Consider the following 23,111-nt stretch of genomic DNA (forward strand, 5'->3'; position numbering starts at 1 on the left):
ACATCACACCGTCCACCAGATCCTTAGTTCCCGTTACCCATCATAGAAAAACCGACATCCTAAACTGGGTAGCCGGACTTGATAACCACCACAAATGGGAGGCTCAAAACACTTCCTATATACAGATACTAGGTCTTTACACCTACAGGTGAGTGGACACCTGATCGACCTATGATGACACAGAGACTAGGTCGTGAACACCAACATGCACAAATCATGATCACTATGGCTCTCATCAATACAACCAAATGCAGATAAACATGAAAAGAAAGAAACATATTCCCTTTATATTTTAGAAAATTGGGCAGCATAATAGCTACATTTGAATAAAACCCAAAAATCATAACCTGCATAAATATGTGAAAACAATATATTTGGCACTCAGTGCCCTCAGAACAGATCAGAAAACATGCATATTAAGTTTTTAATTTTTCAAACATTTTATAAATATCAAAATTGGAATATGTTTAATGCAATTCAATACGCGTAAAATAAGTCCAATAGTCAAGTTGAGTCCCTACCTCAGAATTTTCAATCTGAGCTCAAAGTGACACTATTAAGCTTAACGATGATCCTAGAGTGATTTAGTCCGATTTTAATATCACGTTTTTCCTACATGCATCAAATGAGCAAAAGATTATCATCATTGCATTCCTTAATCAAAATCATGCCCAATGACATATAATATGACCATATTTAAAATTTCAAGTTCTAGAACCTCACCCAAGCGGTGCACAATAGCAGTTGGTGGCGGCAGTGAGCGGTGTATCGGAAACGTCGACGAAAATATGCATGGCATATATCAAAATGATCCCCTCAATGAGTACATAAAAAATATGCAACTCATTAGTCCAAACAACCGCCGATGTCGCTGAAAAAACGCTTCCAAAGGGCGGAGATATCCAAAATCTCGTCGGAGAAAAACGGCGAATTGACCAGAATGGCTTAGTGGGTTTTGTTCCTCTCTCCATGATGGTTCCAAGGGTATCAACCACTCGTCGAGAGGTGGTCGAAGTTGGCCGAAAAACACAGTCAAAGTTGACGGACCAAGACTTTGACTGGCGATTCTGAACAATTGACGGTGAGTTGGGCGATGCCGCTTGGCAGTTGAGGTCGCCGAAGAAGGCGAAATCGATGAGCTGTCGTGCGTCAAAAGTGGTGGCCGATGGTGGTTGGGTTTGGTGCCTTGCCATGGTTTGCCGAGAGAAGAAGAAGAAGAAGAAGAAGAAGAGAAGAGTGTGGGGGAGAGAGAAAGAAAAGAGAAGAAAAATCTGAATATTAATAAAAAAAATGTGGGTCCCACTATTTATATATAATCTAAATTTTTTTCCCTATTTTTCATTTTGACTTTTAAACCTGAAAAGTCTTCAGTTTTTACATACCTCATCACTAATCACTCTTAAGTGATATGTGTGGAGAGGGAAGGTGAAAATATGGACAACATTAATAATTTTCTTTCTAAAAAATGTATTTTAATTGTTGTCTAATAATTTAGACTGAGACATACATATTAAAAGTATTTTGTTATCCTTTCAAAATAAAATAGTATCTTAGAATTAATATTTTGTTAATTAATTAGACTATGATTTAATGTTTTGTTAATTAATTAGACTAAGACACATATTAAATTATATTTTATTAGAATTAATATTTTGTTAAAAAATTAATATAAATAGTGTCTTATTCAAGATATAAATTTTTTTTGGACAATAAATTTAAATTCTGATAATTACGATCTAATATATCAAATATTGAGATTATGGAATGACAATATCTAATCACAAGACTACATATACTGATTTATACAAATATATATTTAAAAAAAATTTAACAAATAATCCCTGTGTTCAATGCTCGTTTTATTATTGTGAAAAGAAACTATATAAACCACTTCAGTGAACCTTTTTTTTTGAAAACGGTGACCCATTAATATACTGCGCAACAACTTCCAAAACGTCTCTTTTTTCATTATTAATCTCATACATATGGTTATTCTGACTTCTTGAATTCCCATTAAACCCAAAATATAATCTAACATTATGTATATATATATAAATATAAATATTACATTCGAAACATCAAGCATCCATAGGGTTTAATTAGGTGAAAGACCAAAAACGACAATTAAAAAAATGGTGGTGTCAGTGTACTTGGTCTCATACTCCGGTCAAATCATAGAAGCAACAGTCACACTTCCATAGTCGAATACTGGTGGAAGATCAACGTGGTTGACTCCATTCCCCAACCACAAAAGATTATAGGGCTCAACTGCAAATGGGGTCCTATCAATCCAATGAGCCACAAAATTTCCACCATGCAATTCTGTGTAGGCACCAAATGTCTCTTTATCCAACTCACCCACATGAGCAGTTTCGTCATTACTCGATCTCTGAAGAGCTTTATTAGTGATCCAAACAACACATTTGTGGGAGTTGGAGTTGAAGATATCGTTTCTAATCTACGTCATGAGTATGGAATATCATGTTGCGATGATGAGATGAAGAGGTTGATTGATGTACGTAGTTTGGCTAAAGAACGTTACCCCTTTAGCTTCGGTGGAAGAGCAGAGCTGATTGGCCTCAAAACACTTGCTTATCAATTGGTCAAACTTCCTCGGTCGAAACCACGTAAGGATAATATTGTTTATTTAAGTCATGATTTTGAGTCTTTGAAGCTTGAGAAGGAGCTTGTTAAGAGTGCTTGTATTGATGTTTATGCTTCGTTTAGAATTGGTCACAAGCTAATCAAGGAAATCTAAATGTACGTTTCTGATTTGATTTCAAGGGATTTTGACTCCACTAGTTCTTGAACTAAACTACTTATTATTGTTTTTTCGTTTTAAAATTAAGTTTCAGCAGCTTCAATGTGCATTAATTTATTAGATTGTGCAGATAATTTTTTTAATTTTTCTTTACATTCAGATATGATGACAGGCGAATACAACTCTACTTATTGTTTTCTATTATTTTTGTTACTACAAATAAAGGACTTTATTGTTCATATTGGATTGGAATTTTAAGGATTTAATTGTTCATATTGAACTTCTGAGGATCAAATTGTAATAAGTGGTATAGTTCAGGGACCAGTAGTGCTAAATATCCCGATTTCAGTTTCTTTCATACAGTTTCATTGTTTTGACAATAACTTAACGTACAAATATTTTAATTGGTCAACCATGTCAGGCTGACACCTTATATTAGTTGTTTTATGATATTTGTTTTTACCTGCCATAACGCCAATAAATGAATAAAACCAACATATAATCTTAAAAAAGAAAATAACAGATATAATAACCACAACGTTGTACAAGTGAAAATAGATTATTTAATTTTATCAATGTTATATCTGTGTCTAAAAGAAGACGGTTTAAGGATTAATCGCAGCTTTTTAGAGTAGTAGTTCTAATGATGGTTTTTTCTGGTAAATTATTTGATAAGACCATATGGTGGTTATCACCGTTTCTTGTCAATTTTTTAGTCATTGGTTTCTTCCTTTTCTTTCTTTTTGGTTATTATATCCAGTAATGACTAACTGTCTCAGCTGCATGAATGGTGATCTTGATCTAGGGTTTCAAATTCTAACCCTCTATATATATAACCTTTTTTTGTTTGTTGAGAAGTCTACCATAGTTTTGTAAGAACTATTTCTATTTTTCCTTTTTGTGTTTCAAACTCATATAATTAATCCTAGGCGAAACTAATCATGGCACCAAGAGAGAAAGATCATCATATTGAATTAGATCTCGAAAGTGGAAGAAGAACAACCTCATCATATGAAGATCATCGAAATACGAAAGTAATAATATTCTCAAAAGCTCTACGTGGTATTTTGGGCTTTGTTGTTAAATCAATATATAATCGTACTCGAAATAGGTTCAATTCACGTTCCAATTCGGTAAAATCTGGCTATAGTAACGTTAACACAAATGAAAAGGTGGAGTTAGTAATAGAAAGTAGTAATAGGAGAATGGAGAAAGAGACGAGTATTTATATTTGTCGAGAATGTTCGTGTAATAATAAGAATAAAGATACTAAGATGAACTCGAAGAAGGTTGCGCCGAAGCCGCCGAGGCCTCCACTAGGGCCGGCATTGGATGCTTATGACCGGAGGTTGGTGAGGGAGATTGTGCAACTTCAACTGGCGAAGAAATCAAAGAGAGCTTGCATGGAAAGGAGAAGAACAAAATCAGCCAAGGCATCATCAAACACTAGAATTAGTGGTGGCTTATTCACCTTTATTATCCCAATTGTGTTCTTCTTGATTGTGTTAATGTTTCGGTGTAAAACTCCAAGTTTGTGGTCTAGTATAGGTTTTGGTCCTTTTTACCCTTTCTTGATTAATACCATTGTTGTGTCTTGATACTACTATGTATATGATTTTATATTAATGGAATTATACGTACTCAATCTGATTTTTTTTTAATCACTCTGATTATGCATTATTAATATAATTTTTTTTAAAAGGGATTATTAGCCTAATCTTAGAGACCCATTTTAATTTTCATTTATATTATTGGTTTATTTATTTAGAGAAAAGAACCTCGTTGCTCTATAAAATGGCTTTCTATGTAAAAATTCAGGCCATTTATCTAATCGAAAATGAGTTAACCATGCATGTCCAATTTATATATATATATATAAAATAATATTATATGCACCAAAATTAATTATGCACCAAAATATTACACTAACTGACGCAACACTAGTTTTTTAAAATAGTGGGTGTTGCCTGAAATAAATTTGATTAGTTAAATGAAACTACCACATTAGTTGGTGTAATATTTTTGTGCACAAATCATTACTCATACATAAATATATAAATAGTTCCTAAACTCATTTTGTTAATTTGATCATATTGATTAGATGGTAGAATTTTCACATAATTAATAAGTTATAAAATAACACTAAGAGTATCTCCAATAGAGTGCCAAATTGGTGATGCAAGGCTAAAATATAGCACACGCTACAAAAAAATTACTCAAATAGTGTGCCAAAAGCTGTGTCAAATTTAACACATGCTTAAAATTAGTACAAAATTTAGGGCATAATATAAGACCTTCTCCAATGGGAGATTTAAAAATTGTGCCAAATTTAACACAAAAAAATCAATAAATGTCATATATAGCACAACTTTTACAGTGCTCCAATGCACATAAATGTAAAAGTGATGTTAAAAGGTCTACATTTAATGTTAATAATAAATAAGATACAACAACAACAACAATAATAATAATAATAATAATAAGTAATGGCAACAAAGAAAATAAAAAATGAACATTTAATGCCAACAATAAATAAGATACCAAAATATAATAAAATAATAAGCAATGACAAAAATATAAATAAAAAAATGAATATTTACATACTATATTTTGATTCAAATTTGGATCAACTTTTAGCACACCATTGGATAAGGTTTTTTTTTTTAAAAAAAAAGTGTGTTATATTTTAGCAATATATATATATATATCATAGATTTGCATAAGATGTTCTAACATGATGTATATTTGGAGTAACATTAGTTAATTAATTTTTTATTTACTTTTATGACATTTTTAATATTTATTATTACTTTTATTATAGGATTAAATGTAAATAAATATTTTTTATACAATTAAATGGGATAACCACATAAATACCCTTTCTTCATACATAATACACAAGATTACCCTCTATTTAAAAAAAATGACATCTATGCTCTTTTTCTTATAATATTTGACTAAAATAGCGTTAACATATATGAAAAATATATTAAAAAAATTATTAATTTTTATTGAATTAGGATTTCAAATTTATATTTATTTTGAGGTACAAAATTATAGAGCATTTTTTTTTTACATTTTAAAAAAGTAATTTAAAATGTAAACAAAAATCAAGAACACCAATTTACTATTTCCTTAAAAATTCAAAAGTATAAATAAGTTTTTTACATTATATTTAAATTTGAAATAGTAAATAGATAGTTTACAACTTATATTTAAGTTGGTTTGAAATTGTAAACAAGTAGTTTACGTTTACGTTTTTGTTTATCATTTGAGTTTTTTTATTGAAAATTAATCACTTTTATTGGAATAGAAATTAAAAAATAAATTTATGTTTTAAATTTGAAATTACAAACAAGTGATTTAATTATCCTAGATTCTATGCTTGTGGAGAAAATAATTTTTTATTTACTTACAACAAAATTGTAAACAACGAGTTTACTCCTTACTATTTATTTTAATGAAATTGCAAATAACGAGTTTAAAATTTAGTAAAGTAAGAGTAAAATATCTATGAGCCTATATCTTGTAGAGACAATGCAAATTTTTATTTAATGAAAATGTAATTAATGAGTTTATTCTTTAATTATTTAAATGAAATTGTAAGTAATGTGTTTATTTTGCAATAATTTATTTTGAAAAATTCTAAACTTTCTTAACATTATATTTAAAATTATTAGTATTAATTGATATAACAAGTTTTTTTATTATAATTTTTGGAAAAAAGTTGAAGAACAATAATAATTTATATTTAAAATTGTGAACAAATAAATTATATTTATTTGAATATGATATTAAGAGTGTTACACCCAAATTTCGAAATCGTCATAAATAAGCCTCGAAATATAGGCTCGTAAAGTGTAAGCTCAAAAATGCTAAGTAAGAGCTCAGCACTTGTATAAATTAACATGTTTCCTAATTTGTTCATATTGATGACCGAAGCGCCAGTTCAGAAGGTTCGAGTTTAAGCATCAAGCTCGAAAGAATGGATATTTTCCGAAGTATTTTAAGGCAATTCAAACCTTCATTTCAAGCTCGAAAATGTTGATCTTCGAGGGTTAAGCTCGATGAAATTGCTGGCTAAGGATGAGGCTAACCAGAATGACGAGCTCGTGATATTGGTCGATCTCGAAAGTGTGTAAATTGTATGTTCGAGGTCGGTAACCTAGTTTGAATGCGGTGGCTGTTAGGAAATCCCTATTTCTTGGGGATTTGTTGTTATCTGATAATAAATCTCGATTATCATGGGATATTGCATGATTAATATATTTAATTATACACGTATTTCAAATTTGAATTGTAACTTCCCGAAATATAAGGGAAGATATTTTGTTAACCAGTCTATAAATAGACCGGAGAATTTCATTTGTAGATACACACAATTTGATATTGAGAATACTCTGCAAGATTGCTTTGTAAAAGCTTTAAGAGAATACCACCACTCAATAATATTGACTCATGGACTAGGCAGATTTTATTTGCTGAACTACGTAAAATCCTGGTTGTTTTGATTTATTTTCTTAATTCTGTGTTTAGTGCTCTTCAGATTTAAGTTGATGAAAAACGACGTCAATAAAGAGACTATGAAAGTATATAGAATTGAGAAATTTGAAAAAATAATAATCTAAGTGTGAGAGTTTGAAACAATCAAACTATTCAAAAATGATAGTTTGAAAATTTTACTATAAAAAACAAGTGTTTATAAGGAAAAATAAAAAAGTGGGTAATTGTATGTGGTGATGAAAAAGAGGCATTTGTGGCCATTTCTGTTAGATTTTTAGATGACAATAAAATGAAAAAAAGAAATTATTAATTTTTATATTTTTAATAAATATTAAATGAGAATTAATGAAAAATTCATATTTGCATCAACTTTTACAATTGTGTATTGGATCATAGTTGTAAAAGTTGTGTAAAATATATTTCTTATGAACTTTTTGTGTCAAATATAGCACATTTTTCACATTTTCCACTTAAGATGGTCTAAACATATATAAAAAAAATGCACACATTGTGCACTATATTTTAAACTATACATGAAAATAGTTTGCTTTTACCTTAGGGTGTGTTTGGAATACTACAAAACTGGGCTTTCCCGACACCCAACCACGACAGTCAACATTGCTTAGCGGGACTCTACGCCGATAGTTAAAAACTGTAGGCATAGAGACCAACGCCGACAGCTAATAATTGTCATCGTTGCTTTTGACTGTCGCTATTGACCCCAACACCGACAGTTAATTCGAGATCAATACCGACAGTTAAAATGTGTCGCTATTGACCCTAACGCAGACAGTTAATTTGGGATCAATGTCGACAATTAAAATGTGTCGCTATTGACACCAACGCCGACAGTTAATTTGAGACTAATGCCGACAGTTAAAATGTGTCGCTATTGACCCCAACGCCGACAGTTAATAAAAGTCCAATGCCGACAGTCATAAAATGTCGCCAAAATTCAAATAAAAAATTATAATTAATGAATAATAAAATTTTAAAAATAAATTAAATTATGTAAATATCTATTTATTAAAATTTTTTAAAACTAGATTTTTTTTTCTAAATTTTTCATATTATTAACTTTTGTATTTATAATAATTTTTATATCAAATTTTAAATTAATTATGATATTAAAAGTAACAATAATTTAATTTAATTATTAAAATTAATTTTGGAGTATATAAATACATTCATATATATATATATATATCCCCTATATACATATATATTACTGCTCAATTTATTCAAGAGACCCGTAATATTGCTTCCACTACAACAAAAATTTACATTAATGACATTGCATATAAACATTATTATAAAAATGTCATAAAATAAGGCTTTTAAAGACTAGGGGGGTCCATAAAAAAAAGGCGGGCAATGAATACTCAATGAAATTTTGGCCCATTTAAATTTATAGATTATTTTACTGTCACACCAAAAAAGAAACAACAAATATTGTCTACTCTTCTCTCTCACATCACAGTCAATTCCTCTCTTTCTCATTCTCTCATTCGTTCTTCCTCTCTCACAGGCGTGAATGCACCGATTTGGGTTCTTAGTAAAGGAGTGGCCTTCGACGGGGCCGTGGGTGCGTTTGGGATGGAGGTATTTTTTTTTATCTTTTTTTCCTTTCTGAAATATGAGTTTATAATTTAATGTTTGAAGTTAATTTTTTGTCGTTGGGTATGAATAGATCTGTTTTGATTTCAAAATTGTTTGATACTTGTTGTTTTGCTTGATTCTTTAAAGTGTTTGTCGTGTTTGGTTTGTATGAGATTTTGAGTTTTTCATTTACAAGTAATCTGTATTTATGCTCTTCAAGAATTGAATTTTTAAGAGGTGTAGATTCAATATGGTGTTGTGGTTAATGCTTAGCTGCTTAATTCATTAAGGCAATGTTGGAGGGGGCTTCTATTGTGAAGGGTGTTGTCAATGTTAATTGTTCATTTGTTTTTTGATAACCAATTCTATTTCATATATAATTAATTCTAGTTATTGTGATACATCATGTGTGGGATAATATATTTAAGAGGTATAGATAATATATGTGTTGTGGTTAATGCCTACTGTGTTGTAGGCTAATTGGTTGAGGTGTATTCAAGAATCAAATGAAACTATATTTGTGCCTAACGGATTGTATCGTCAAGTTAATAATCAGTTTTAGGTACTTTTAAAAGAGTTCACTTCATTCTATTTAGTTTTCTCTTTCCTATTCGAAACTTCATAGACACATAAATGACGGAAAAAGAAGATCCAAATAAACTAACTTGTTTTAAAAAAAAATTGTTACCTACAAACAGAATAAAAAAAAATTATAAACCTTAAGCCTAAAAGAAGCACCCTTAGTTTTATAAGAAGCAACAGTAGACATCTATTGCACCTTTAGTTCTATAAGAAGCAAGAGTAGATACATCATGATTAATTGTGCATGTAAAAAACTAAAGATGATTGATGAAGCATTTATTGATTGAATCATGTGGAATCCATATATCTATTGCAACTTGGACTTTTCAATCTCTTTTCTGCGTCAATTAAATATTTAAATTATATTTCTTATTGAAAAATGGAAACAACTTACAAGTTTTTGAAGGTTTTTTTTTTAATCTTTCAGGAATTATTAGCCATTTAGCAGCAAGGATGTAAAGCTATTGGATTCTTTTGGAACACAGATTATGGGATTCATGCATTGGGAATTTATTGAGATTCTTAGCTATGCAATGGTTATAACTGTAAGAGCTCTTGATTTTGTGTATCTTATGTGGTACTATAATTTTATAGTATTTCCCCTAATGTTCCTTGTAGTCTTGCACAACACTATTGTTGGCTGAATTATCAATATTCATAACAAGAATGTGAGAGGCTCAGTGATGCTTTATCTGACCATATGCATGTGGATGTAAATATGTTTGTGTTGTTCCCTTAAATTCCTAATTCTTGAGTATAACACAATTATGTGCATTTGACACTAATGCATCTGGAGCATTTGAAAAAGCAACCACTTGAGAGCCAGGAATTATTGTTTAAATTAAGAAAAATAAATTTACTCTCTTTTACTTCGTATCTTTTAGTTAATGGTTTTACTTGTTGGAACTCTGATAGTTTATATGCTATCAAAAGATGATAATTACTGAATATATCTGGCTTAGTTGGAATTTAATTGAGCTTGTTTTATCTTTTGTTTTGTTTCCCTGCTAAAGTTAAATGATTGCTTATAATGGAGTCTATTTTTAAGTGGAAAGAGGCATTTTGCTGGTGACTCTGTTCTATTTATCAGGTATGATGAACTGAGGATATATATTCTTTATGAACTGTAAAGTACTTTTTGTTTAAACCTTTTTAACTTCATTGTTTGTGATCAGGGATGAAAAGCAACATCTACTTCTCTGTATTAGACGAGCTTACAGGCAACCTACGAACCTATCATCATCTGTATTGTCAAGTGACAGTATGCATATTGGAATTCTGGCAACTGCCGCTCACGTTGCAGCCAACAATAGTCCCTTCACTGTGTTCTACAATCCTAGGTTGGGATTCTACATTTTTTGTCTTCTTTTCAGAAACACAAATACCTACTAATTTTTCATGATTGCAAATTTCAATATCTTATTTCACTTTGATCAGTTTGAGAGGGCATTATAATTAGGCTACAAAGTGAACTGTGTAATTTTTCTTTGCATGTGCAGCGCTAGTCCATCAGAATTTGTTATTCCTTTAGCCAAGTACTACAAGATAGTGTGTGGAAACCAAATATCACTAGGCATGCATTTTCATATGATGTTTGAAATCGAAGAGTCTGGAACAAGAAGGTAGCTATACTTGAATCTTTATTCCTGTTTTGATAATAGCTGGAAAAAAGAATATGACATTGGTTTATGCTTAGATTTTCTTGGATCTAAATTCACATATTGCCTTCTAAAATTCAAGAATGTTTTTTGTAATACTGATGAATAAGGATAATTTGTGGCTGAAAGCAAAATGAATTCATTATTATTATTGTATAATACCACCATCATTTGTTTGTATACTTGATTAGGTTGGTTGGGACGAATCAATTGCTGGGGAAAGGCATAATAGGGTCTCAATCTGGGAGATTGAACCTGTTACAGCTCCATTTTTAATATTCCCCCTCCATTTTTCAGATCAAAATGTCCCAGACAACTAGGAATGCCAGGTAAGAGATTTAGAATATAACCATTCTTTGATTTTTGTTTTTAAGAGAAAAATCAGTAGATCTAACCACTATTATTTGACATAAAAAAGTCTCACTTTTGTAAGAGTATGGAAAATGACTTCATGCTCATTTCTTATTAGTTATTTTGGAATATACACTACAAGAAATATTGGTTTTAGAGGCGACTCTATTAGGGGCGACTATATGTCGCCTCTAATATTCTAGAAATCAGGGGCGACACATCATTAGTCGCCCCTGATATTGGTATAAATCGCCCCTGATGTTGAGAAATTTTCCCCATTTGTGAAAATTATGTCGCCCCTAATATTTTAGAAATCAGGGGCGACTAATGATGTGTCGCCCCTGATATTTGTAACGCCCCGATTTCCCGAGACGTTACTTAGGGAGTCCATTTAAAAATAATAAACAATAAATACTTTAAGACACTAAGAGAACATATGTATTTAAAATTTAAGCAGCAATGAGATCTCATTATTTAAAAATAAAAATGTTGGACGCTAGGTTTAATAACAAAACATAAGGAAAATAACCATTCAAGTCTGAAAATTTAAAAACATAACATTTATTTCTAAAAACATAAAATAACTGGAGCCCAGCCTCTAACATGTTTCGTCCATGCCTCGAGCCCGCACCACTCACTGCTTTGCTTTGCCTTTACCTGCACACAGAGTACCCGTGAGCTAACGCCCAGTAAGAAGAGCTATGTAGGACATAACTCCCCAAACCAGAAAACATAAACTTTCAACTAAACATAAATAAACATCATAAGCACAATAATCATCGTGTGATATATAAACACCATATCACACTAACATAATGTGAGTTACACTCACACACATAAATACTAACAAGTCATGTTGATCGGACATGAAATGTAATCTGCCTTGCCTGCGCTGTACTCACACTCGGCATTCCCACGGTGGCTACTAGTCTAGCCTGCGCTGTACTCACACTCGGCCGTTCCCTCGAGACATCGTTGCCCTGCCTGCGCTGTACTCACACTCGGCAGTTCCGTGGTGGCATCCTATTATCATGAGTTATACACACCCAAGATAATTCCTGCAAGTGCTATACTCACACAAGCAGCTAAAATCTAGTAGCACGCCTACTCTATCCTCTTAGCATGTCTACTAACTAAAATCTCTAGCACTATCCTCATGCTAGTCAACCTAATGCAACAATTCAGGTCACAAATATAATTACATAACTAACAAATAAGAAAACAAGGTTGTACGCATAACGTACACCCTATGCGCAGATGTCCACTCTTCTTACCTTACACAGTGCGTTTTCCGCTGACGTGTCTCGAACCACTCGCTGCGTCACCTCGATGACCACTAGCTCCTAGACGTCCAATTACACAGCGAAAATTTAGGAAAAAAATAAAATAGGCGTTAAGGTTTTGTTTCGAAACCTTAATTATCGAAATAATTTAACTATGCCATTTTAACATGCATGACACGTAAATTAAAACAATTTTCCACAAAAGGTCCAAACCATCATGTCACATACACAAACAATGATGTTTCTAACATATCGCATGAATTCATATAATTACTTTTTATGTGAAATTACCAAAATACCCTTTAATATCATAATTACATTAAAGACTCAATAATTTTATAAAAATTATCATATGACAACAAAATTTAATAAATAACTTTTCCAGAACCCTAAATAATCAGCAAATTCTCATATACGACCAGAAAAATAATTTTTAACATTTATAAATTATTTTTCCTCAATTTCTCAAATAAAACCCAAATAATATAAATAAATACACAACCAAGCCCAAAAATCAAACTAACATACAGAACTGTTTAAAATTCCAAAATAAACTTATAAAAATTATTTTAGAATTTTCTGGGCAAAATAACTAATTTTCTTAATTAATTTATAGAGAAACTAATTAATTAAAGAAAAATTAATAACTGATTAAAAATAGAATCTAACTATACAGATCGGTTTCTACACCCTACAGTAACACACAAAAATTATCTAAGGTTCAGAACAGTAGCATTAATATTTTTTTATATTTAAAATATAACATAAGCCAAATAAATCATGAAAATTTCATAAATGATACAAATTCGAAATAAAATTACAGAGAGCCTTAGAATCTCATTTTAAACATATACAAAAATTCTCAGAATTTTCAGAATACTTTAAATAATTTTCCACATTTATTTTCTTAAATCACACATTTAAAAGTAAATAATTGAAGAAAATTATCAAATACGATCAAAACTTAAATCTAAACGTACAAAGTCATTCTAAAACATACAGATATCATTGAAACATAAAATCATATTTTTCTGAACAATAAAAATATTTTTCATAATTAATCTTTATTTAAACTTCAATAAATCATAATAATTCAAAGAAAAATCAGAAAAATATGAAACCAGTTGGAAAATGCTCTAAAATTAATGTACTAATTTTTAAGATTGAAAAACAAAAAAAAACACCTCAGTAAACACCCAGATCGGGTTCGCCGGAAATATCGCCGGTTTTGTCTTCTTCTCCGGCGACGGCGACTCTATGGCTGACTTTTGCTGCTTTCCAATCCTTCTCTTGCTTGGAAAATGATCCCCTTATGTCCAGAACTTCAAATCAATAGACCCCAGCCCAAAAAGATGTCCGTAACCCCTTGTTCCGAAGTCTTCTTCTCCAAGTCCGGTGTACCGCCAAAAATGGAGCTCAAAATTAGTTTTTCTTGCTCTAGACCATTTCAGCCCATTTCTTCACGTCAAAACCGATTATTGGAGTCCCCTAAGCTTGTTTATCACCACCCACACACACCATACACTCTTGAACACACTTAAATCCAAAATTATCCAAGAATATGCATTTTCTTGGATAAAAATGGTGAATCACAATCCGAGGCTTTATAAATGTATTTCTCACACTCAAAATGTTTATTTCCTCCCCTAGAATGATTCTACAATGCTCTTTACTGCCCAGATTTTTCCCAAGTGCAAGAACTCAAAAATTTCTTCTCTTTAAAAAAAACGATAAGAACACTCTCTCTCTTCAATCCTTTGATTCCCTCAATATTCCCACGATTTCTTCATCAGATTATCATGGTAACACGTTTTGGAAATAGGTTTTAAAAAAAATAAATTAGCGTTTGAAGTGGTAAAATCCTCTTTTCAAGGAATTTATTTATTTATTTTCTTTAAAAAAAAATAAAATAAATTGACTAAGTTCCACAACTGATATTATCAGTTAAATTTCAAAAATTTAATCAATTTTATGAATATTTAATCATGTTAAAACAGAAGAAATAAAGTCTCTAAAATGCCCCTTGAACCAATCCCAAACTTGAGGGTATTATGGTCTTTTCACAAATTCTAATATTTAATATTATGGTAAATCAAAAATTACACATAATAAGATAAAATAATTTCAAGCATATTATTATTACTATTATGCTCATAATAGTAATAATAATTACTATTATAATTTTTAAATAAATAAAATAACTTAACCCGAGCCATTATTTATTCACTTGACATTATTCTCATGTTGTGATTCCACAAAAACTCAAACATGAGAAACCATGAATTTTATTTCCATTGGAAGTCATACATATCCAATAATCCATCAAAGGAAAAGAAAAAAAAAATGACAAGGATGCACACAATGGGAAAATTACGAAATTGCCCTTCCGGGAAAACGGATATTACAATTATCCCCCCCTGAAAAGAAATTTCGTCCCGAAATTTTATTCAAACAACTCGGGATACTGCTGCAGCATATCAGACTCTAATTCCCAGGTTGCCTCCTGAACAACACTGTTCCTCCACAATACCTTTACAAAGGAAATGGTCTTATTCCTTAGAACTTTGTCCTTTCGATCGAGTATTTTCACTGGACGCTCATCGAATGACAAATCCTCCTGCAAACCCAAGGTCTCGTAGCTCAGCACATGCGATGGGTCGGATACATATTTTCGAAGTTGTGACACATGAAATACATTGTGCACCCCGGACAATGATGGTGGTAAAGCTACCCTGTAAGCCACATTGCCCACTCTATCCAAAATCTCAAAAGGTCCGACATATCTGGGACTTAGCTTTCCCCTCTTGCCAAACCTCTTCACCGAGATTCCTTTCCTTGGAGTCACACGAAGAAATACATGATCACCAACTTCAAACTCAACATGCTTGCGCTTTAGGTCTGCATAAGACTTCTGTCTACTCTGAGCTGTGACCATTCTAGCCCTGATTTTCTGAATAGCCTCATTGGTGTGTTGCACTGCATCGGGTCCAAGTAGTTTTCTCTCTCCTAGTTCATCCCAGTGAAGTGGGGACCTACACTTTCTTCCATACAACATTTCATATGGTGCTACCCCGATGGTAGATTGGTAGCTGTTGTTGTACGAAAACTCAATTAGTGGCAAGTATCTACTCCAGGATCCCTGAAAGTCAATGACACACGCTCTGAGCATATCTTCTAAGATTTGATTTGTTCTCTCAGTTTGACCATCCGTTTCTGGGTGATAAGCTGTACTGAACTTCAACCGAGTTCCCATCGCTCTTTGCAAACTCTCCCAGAATGATGATGTAAACCGAGCATCCCGATCACACACAATAGAGTACGGTGTCCCATGTAGCCGTACTATCTCATTCATGTACAACTCGGCGAACTGATCCATAGAATAAGTCATGCGCACTGGTAGGAAGTGAGCTGACTTAGTATACCTATCCACAATTACCCAAATTGCATCGTGCTGTTTTGTGGTCCTAGGTAACCCCGTCACAAAATCCATAGATATCTCATCCCATTTCCATTCAGGAATATTCAACGGTTGCAATAGCCCCGCTGGTCTTTGATGTTCTGCCTTAACCTGTTGACAGGTTAAGCATTTTGCCACATATTCCACTACATCCTTTTTCATTCCCGGCCACCAATACAATACCTTAAGGTCATGGTACATCTTAGTGGTCCCGGGATGAACTGAATATGGGGTAGTATGAGCTTCTGCCAGAATCTCTTTCCTCAGCTCATCATTGTTTGGCACACAAATACGCCCCTTGAATCTGATTAGTCCAGTATCTGACATAGTGAAATCCTTGGCATTCCCATCCTGCATCTCTTGCTTTAGGTCACTTAACTTCTTGTCTGCATTTTGTCCTTCCCTGATCCTTTCTAACAAGGTGGACTGAAGTGTAACCTTTGCAAGTTTTCCTGTGATCAGTTCTATACCAGCGCGTTCCATGTCTTCTAGGATCTTCCTTGATACTCCTTGTAAATAAGAAACCATTCCCGGCCCTCTGCGACTAAGTGCATCCGCCACAACATTGGCTTTACCAGGGTGGTATAGTATGTCGCAGTCATAATCCTTGACTAACTCCAACCATCTCCTCTGTCTCATATTTAACTCCTTCTGGGTGAAGAAGTATTTGAGGCTCTTGTGATCGGTGTAAATCTCACATTTCACCCCATAGAGATAGTGACGCCAAATCTTCAGTGCAAAGACAACCGCTGCTAATTCCAGGTCGTGTGTCGGATACCTCTGCTCATAATCTTTCAGTTGCCTAGAGGCATAGGCTATCACCTTACCAGACTGCATCAGTACACATCCCAACCCTTGTTTTGATGCATCACAGTAAACCACGAACTGCCCGTCCTCTGAGGGTAAGCTGAGTACAGGTGCTGATATAAGCCGACTCTTCAATTCCTGGAAGCTCTGCTCGCATTTATCTGACCAATTGAACTTCAGATTCTTTCTTGTCAATTCTGTCATCGGTGCGGCTATCTTTGAAAACCCTTCGACAAACCTCCTATAATAGCCCGCCAAACCCAGAAAACTTCTGACTTCCGAGGCATTCTTTGGTCTTGGCCATTCTTTCACTGCAGCAATCTTTGCAGGATCTACTTTCACTCCTCCATCGGTGACAATATGACCCAGAAAACCAACCTCAGATAACCAGAACTCACACTTCTTGTATTTGGCATATAGCTGATGTTGTCTTAATCGTTGCAAGGTCAGACGTAAATGAACCTCATGTTCTTCTTCTGTCTTGGAGTAGACCAATATATCATCTATGAACACAATGACAAACTGATCCAAGTACTCCTTGAAAACCCTGTTCATGAGGTCCATAAAAGCTGCTGGGGCATTTGTGAGTCCAAACGACATCACCAGAAATTCGTAATGCCCGTACCTGGTTCTGAAGGCTGTCTTTGGTATATCATCATTCTTGATCCTCAATTGATGGTATCCCGACCGAAGATCAATTTTTGAAAACACCTTGGTCCCCTGAAGCTGGTCAAACAGATCATCGATTCTTGGCAAAGGATATCTGTTCTTTATTGTGACCTTATTCAGCTCCCGATAATCAATACACATCCTCATAGACCCGTCTTTCTTCTTGACAAAAAGCACTGGTGCGCCCCAAGGAGAATAGCTCGGTCTGATGAACCCCAACTTTAGTAATTCCTCCAATTGAGTTTTGAGCTCTTTCAATTCTGCTGGTGCCATTCTGTATGGTGCTCGAGATACTGGCGTTGTCCCGGGCATCAGATCAATTACAAATTCTATCTCCCTGTGCGGAGGTAAACCTGGCAGTTCTTCTGGAAAAACATCGAGGAACTCAGCTACAACTCTTGTCTCTTCAGGTCTCCTTTCTGTCTCTTCGGTTTCATTGACCATGTTCACGAGATACCCCAAACATCCGTGTTGCAACATTTCTCTAGCTTTCATCGCTGATATGATAGGAGTTCTGGGTTTCTTGCTTATGCCTTCGAACTCAAACGAATCTCCACCTTCCGGTGCAAAGACCACTTTCTTGCGTTTGCAGTCGATAGATGCACCGTATTTGGAAAGAAAATCCATCCCCAGAATTAGATCAAAATCATACAAATCTAATACAATCAAGTCTACATACAATTCCCTCCCACCTATCCATAAAGGTACAGCTTTAACCCAATTTTTAGATATTACAATTTCCCCAGAAGGTAACATAGTCCCAAACCCCACATCAAATATTTCACTAGGTGCATTTACAACATTTACAGTTCTACTAGAAATAAAAGAGTGTGATGCACCAGAATCAAATAAAACTTTACATGTGATATTGGCCATAGGGATCTGACCTGTTATGACGGAAGGACTTGCCTCAGCTTCAGCTTGGGTGATGGTGAAGACTCTGGCTGGGACGTACTTGTCATCCTTCTTCTGTTCTTCCTTACTGCCAGATTGTTCCCATGTCGGACAATTGCGCTTCACATGACCTTCCTTCCCACATTTGTAGCAAACTCCAGCTCTGCACTCACCAAGATGGCGTTTTGTGCACTTAGGGCAAGGTGGAATGTTTCTGCTACCATTTCCACCAGGACGGTTGTCATTGTTGGGCTTGGGCCGTTTATCATTTCTGGCTTGGCTTGGCTGGTCCTGTACCCTTTTCCTATTGTCAGTGGAGGTGGTTGCCCCACTCTTCTTAGCATCTCTTCTAGCAACATTATCTTTCCAGATTCTCTCTTCGCTTCTTTCAGCCGTAAGAGCCATTTCCACCACTTCAGCATAGGTGAAAGCACCTCTAGAAACAATCTCCACATCCCGAGCTATCATTGGTTTTAGACCTCTCACAAACCGGTCCGCTCGTACCTTGTCAGTAGGTACAAGATCCTTGGCAAACTTCGCCAACCGATCGAACTTCTGTGCATATTCTGTCACCGAGAGATTACCTTGAGTCAGCTTGGTAAATTCATCCATTTTTGCTGCTAACACTGCTGAGTTGTAGTATTTATCATTAAACACTTGTTTGAATCCGTCCCAATCCATAGTGTTAACATCCCGTGATTGCTCCACTACCTCCCACCAAATCCGAGCATCTTTTCTCAGCATGAAAGATGCGCACACCACTCGTTCATTTCCTTGAACTCCCATCATGTTCAAGATCCTCTCCATCCCACTGATCCACTCCTCTGCCTGGACAGGATCGATGCTGCCTTCAAACACTGGCGGGTGTTGCTTTCGAAACCTTTCAAACAAAGGCTCCATACGATTCTCCGCAACTGGTAACCCTACGATGGCAGGTGGCTGACTAACCATTGGTGCTTCAGACCTTACAGGTGGCCCAGCTTGCTGCCTCAGTTGATTGATCTCTGCGTTCTGTCTTTGAATGGTCTCTTCCATTCTCGCAAAACGTTCCTCCCATCCTTGTGGCGGTTCGGGCTGTGCTGCATTCATTGCTGCTCTCCCCCTACCTCGACCACGTCCTACTCTGACTGATCTACGAGGGAGCATTCTCAATTTCCTGAACCACACACGTAAATAACTTATAATGAAAAGGAATTATTGCGGTAAGAGATCATTATAAGAGAACACTAAGTACATAAATGTGCATAGTCAAAAAGCAAAAATTCTTAAGTAATCTTTAACCGCTTACAGTACAGTGAGTCGAGCTCGTCCTTGGCGATGAACTTTACATGTTAGGGCTTATCACAGATTCTTTAGGACCGTTTTTCTCTGATACCATACTGTAACGCCCCGATTTCCCGAGACGTTACTTAGGGAGTCCATTTAAAAATAATAAACAATAAATACTTTAAGACACTAAGAGAACATATGTATTTAAAATTTAAGCAGCAATGAGATCTCATTATTTAAAAATAAAAATGTTGGACGCTAGGTTTAATAACAAAACATAAGGAAAATAACCATTCAAGTCTGAAAATTTAAAAACATAACATTTATTTCTAAAAACATAAAATAACTGGAGCCCAGCCTCTAACATGTTTCGTCCATGCCTCGAGCCCGCACCACTCACTGCTTTGCTTTGCCTTTACCTGCACACAGAGTACCCGTGAGCTAACGCCCAGTAAGAAGAGCTATGTAGGACATAACTCCCCAAACCAGAAAACATAAACTTTCAACTAAACATAAATAAACATCATAAGCACAATAATCATCGTGTGATATATAAACACCATATCACACTAACATAATGTGAGTTACACTCACACACATAAATACTAACAAGTCATGTTGATCGGACATGAAATGTAATCTGCCTTGCCTGCGCTGTACTCACACTCGGCATTCCCACGGTGGCTACTAGTCTAGCCTGCGCTGTACTCACACTCGGCCGTTCCCTCGAGACATCGTTGCCCTGCCTGCGCTGTACTCACACTCGGCAGTTCCGTGGTGGCATCCTATTATCATGAGTTATACACACCCAAGATAATTCCTGCAAGTGCTATACTCACACAAGCAGCTAAAATCTAGTAGCACGCCTACTCTATCCTCTTAGCATGTCTACTAACTAAAATCTCTAGCACTATCCTCATGCTAGTCAACCTAATGCAACAATTCAGGTCACAAATATAATTACATAACTAACAAATAAGAAAACAAGGTTGTACGCATAACGTACACCCTATGCGCAGATGTCCACTCTTCTTACCTTACACAGTGCGTTTTCCGCTGACGTGTCTCGAACCACTCGCTGCGTCACCTCGATGACCACTAGCTCCTAGACGTCCAATTACACAGCGAAAATTTAGGAAAAAAATAAAATAGGCGTTAAGGTTTTGTTTCGAAACCTTAATTATCGAAATAATTTAACTATGCCATTTTAACATGCATGACACGTAAATTAAAACAATTTTCCACAAAAGGTCCAAACCATCATGTCACATACACAAACAATGATGTTTCTAACATATCGCATGAATTCATATAATTACTTTTTATGTGAAATTACCAAAATACCCTTTAATATCATAATTACATTAAAGACTCAATAATTTTATAAAAATTATCATATGACAACAAAATTTAATAAATAACTTTTCCAGAACCCTAAATAATCAGCAAATTCTCATATACGACCAGAAAAATAATTTTTAACATTTATAAATTATTTTTCCTCAATTTCTCAAATAAAACCCAAATAATATAAATAAATACACAACCAAGCCCAAAAATCAAACTAACATACAGAACTGTTTAAAATTCCAAAATAAACTTATAAAAATTATTTTAGAATTTTCTGGGCAAAATAACTAATTTTCTTAATTAATTTATAGAGAAACTAATTAATTAAAGAAAAATTAATAACTGATTAAAAATAGAATCTAACTATACAGATCGGTTTCTACACCCTACAGTAACACACAAAAATTATCTAAGGTTCAGAACAGTAGCATTAATATTTTTTTATATTTAAAATATAACATAAGCCAAATAAATCATGAAAATTTCATAAATGATACAAATTCGAAATAAAATTACAGAGAGCCTTAGAATCTCATTTTAAACATATACAAAAATTCTCAGAATTTTCAGAATACTTTAAATAATTTTCCACATTTATTTTCTTAAATCACACATTTAAAAGTAAATAATTGAAGAAAATTATCAAATACGATCAAAACTTAAATCTAAACGTACAAAGTCATTCTAAAACATACAGATATCATTGAAACATAAAATCATATTTTTCTGAACAATAAAAATATTTTTCATAATTAATCTTTATTTAAACTTCAATAAATCATAATAATTCAAAGAAAAATCAGAAAAATATGAAACCAGTTGGAAAATGCTCTAAAATTAATGTACTAATTTTTAAGATTGAAAAACAAAAAAAAACACCTCAGTAAACACCCAGATCGGGTTCGCCGGAAATATCGCCGGTTTTGTCTTCTTCTCCGGCGACGGCGACTCTATGGCTGACTTTTGCTGCTTTCCAATCCTTCTCTTGCTTGGAAAATGATCCCCTTATGTCCAGAACTTCAAATCAATAGACCCCAGCCCAAAAAGATGTCCGTAACCCCTTGTTCCGAAGTCTTCTTCTCCAAGTCCGGTGTACCGCCAAAAATGGAGCTCAAAATTAGTTTTTCTTGCTCTAGACCATTTCAGCCCATTTCTTCACGTCAAAACCGATTATTGGAGTCCCCTAAGCTTGTTTATCACCACCCACACACACCATACACTCTTGAACACACTTAAATCCAAAATTATCCAAGAATATGCATTTTCTTGGATAAAAATGGTGAATCACAATCCGAGGCTTTATAAATGTATTTCTCACACTCAAAATGTTTATTTCCTCCCCTAGAATGATTCTACAATGCTCTTTACTGCCCAGATTTTTCCCAAGTGCAAGAACTCAAAAATTTCTTCTCTTTAAAAAAAACGATAAGAACACTCTCTCTCTTCAATCCTTTGATTCCCTCAATATTCCCACGATTTCTTCATCAGATTATCATGGTAACACGTTTTGGAAATAGGTTTTAAAAAAAATAAATTAGCGTTTGAAGTGGTAAAATCCTCTTTTCAAGGAATTTATTTATTTATTTTCTTTAAAAAAAAATAAAATAAATTGACTAAGTTCCACAACTGATATTATCAGTTAAATTTCAAAAATTTAATCAATTTTATGAATATTTAATCATGTTAAAACAGAAGAAATAAAGTCTCTAAAATGCCCCTTGAACCAATCCCAAACTTGAGGGTATTATGGTCTTTTCACAAATTCTAATATTTAATATTATGGTAAATCAAAAATTACACATAATAAGATAAAATAATTTCAAGCATATTATTATTACTATTATGCTCATAATAGTAATAATAATTACTATTATAATTTTTAAATAAATAAAATAACTTAACCCGAGCCATTATTTATTCACTTGACA

General features: G+C 33.7%; 2 protein-coding genes and 1 long non-coding RNA gene across 6 annotated transcripts; 2 read left to right on the forward strand and 1 right to left on the reverse strand.

The window, feature by feature from the left end:
- Positions 1 to 2,362: 2,362 nt before the first annotated feature.
- LOC133807002 (uncharacterized) lies at positions 2,363 to 2,758 on the forward strand. Its single transcript, XM_062245145.1, has one exon. It carries the CDS (start codon positions 2,363 to 2,365, stop codon positions 2,756 to 2,758), a length of 396 nt encoding a protein of 131 aa, XP_062101129.1.
- A 7,577-nt stretch (positions 2,759 to 10,335) lies between these two features.
- LOC133821184 (uncharacterized) lies at positions 10,336 to 11,069 on the forward strand. The gene is made up of 3 exons (XR_009887388.1): positions 10,336 to 10,535; positions 10,621 to 10,785; positions 10,945 to 11,069. It is a non-coding gene; the product is annotated as an uncharacterized LOC133821184 (long non-coding RNA).
- Positions 11,070 to 11,849: 780 nt separating this feature from the next.
- Positions 11,850 to 22,818, reverse strand: LOC133790322 (uncharacterized). Of its 4 annotated transcripts, XM_062227933.1 has the most exons (5): positions 22,063 to 22,818; positions 20,870 to 20,938; positions 18,558 to 19,720; positions 12,729 to 12,797; positions 11,850 to 12,111 (listed from the first exon to the last, which is right to left on the reverse strand). In XM_062227933.1, the coding sequence occupies exons 3-4, from the start codon at positions 19,708 to 19,710 to the stop codon at positions 12,730 to 12,732; spliced, it is 1,221 nt and encodes a 406-aa protein (XP_062083917.1). In that variant the 5' UTR covers positions 19,711 to 19,720; positions 20,870 to 20,938; positions 22,063 to 22,818; the 3' UTR covers positions 11,850 to 12,111; position 12,729. The 4 variants fall into 4 exon arrangements, 3 of the variants coding, with proteins under 3 accessions (XP_062083917.1, XP_062083924.1, XP_062083909.1); XM_062227940.1 differs by lacking the exon at positions 12,729 to 12,797 and having other exon boundaries at positions 22,063 to 22,816; XM_062227925.1 differs by lacking the exon at positions 11,850 to 12,111 and having other exon boundaries at positions 12,112 to 12,797.
- Between the last annotated feature and the right edge of the window lie 293 nt (positions 22,819 to 23,111).

Source organism: Humulus lupulus, chromosome 1 (genome assembly GCF_963169125.1).
Source record: "Humulus lupulus chromosome 1, drHumLupu1.1, whole genome shotgun sequence".
NCBI classification, from domain to species: Eukaryota; Viridiplantae; Streptophyta; class Magnoliopsida; order Rosales; family Cannabaceae; genus Humulus; species Humulus lupulus.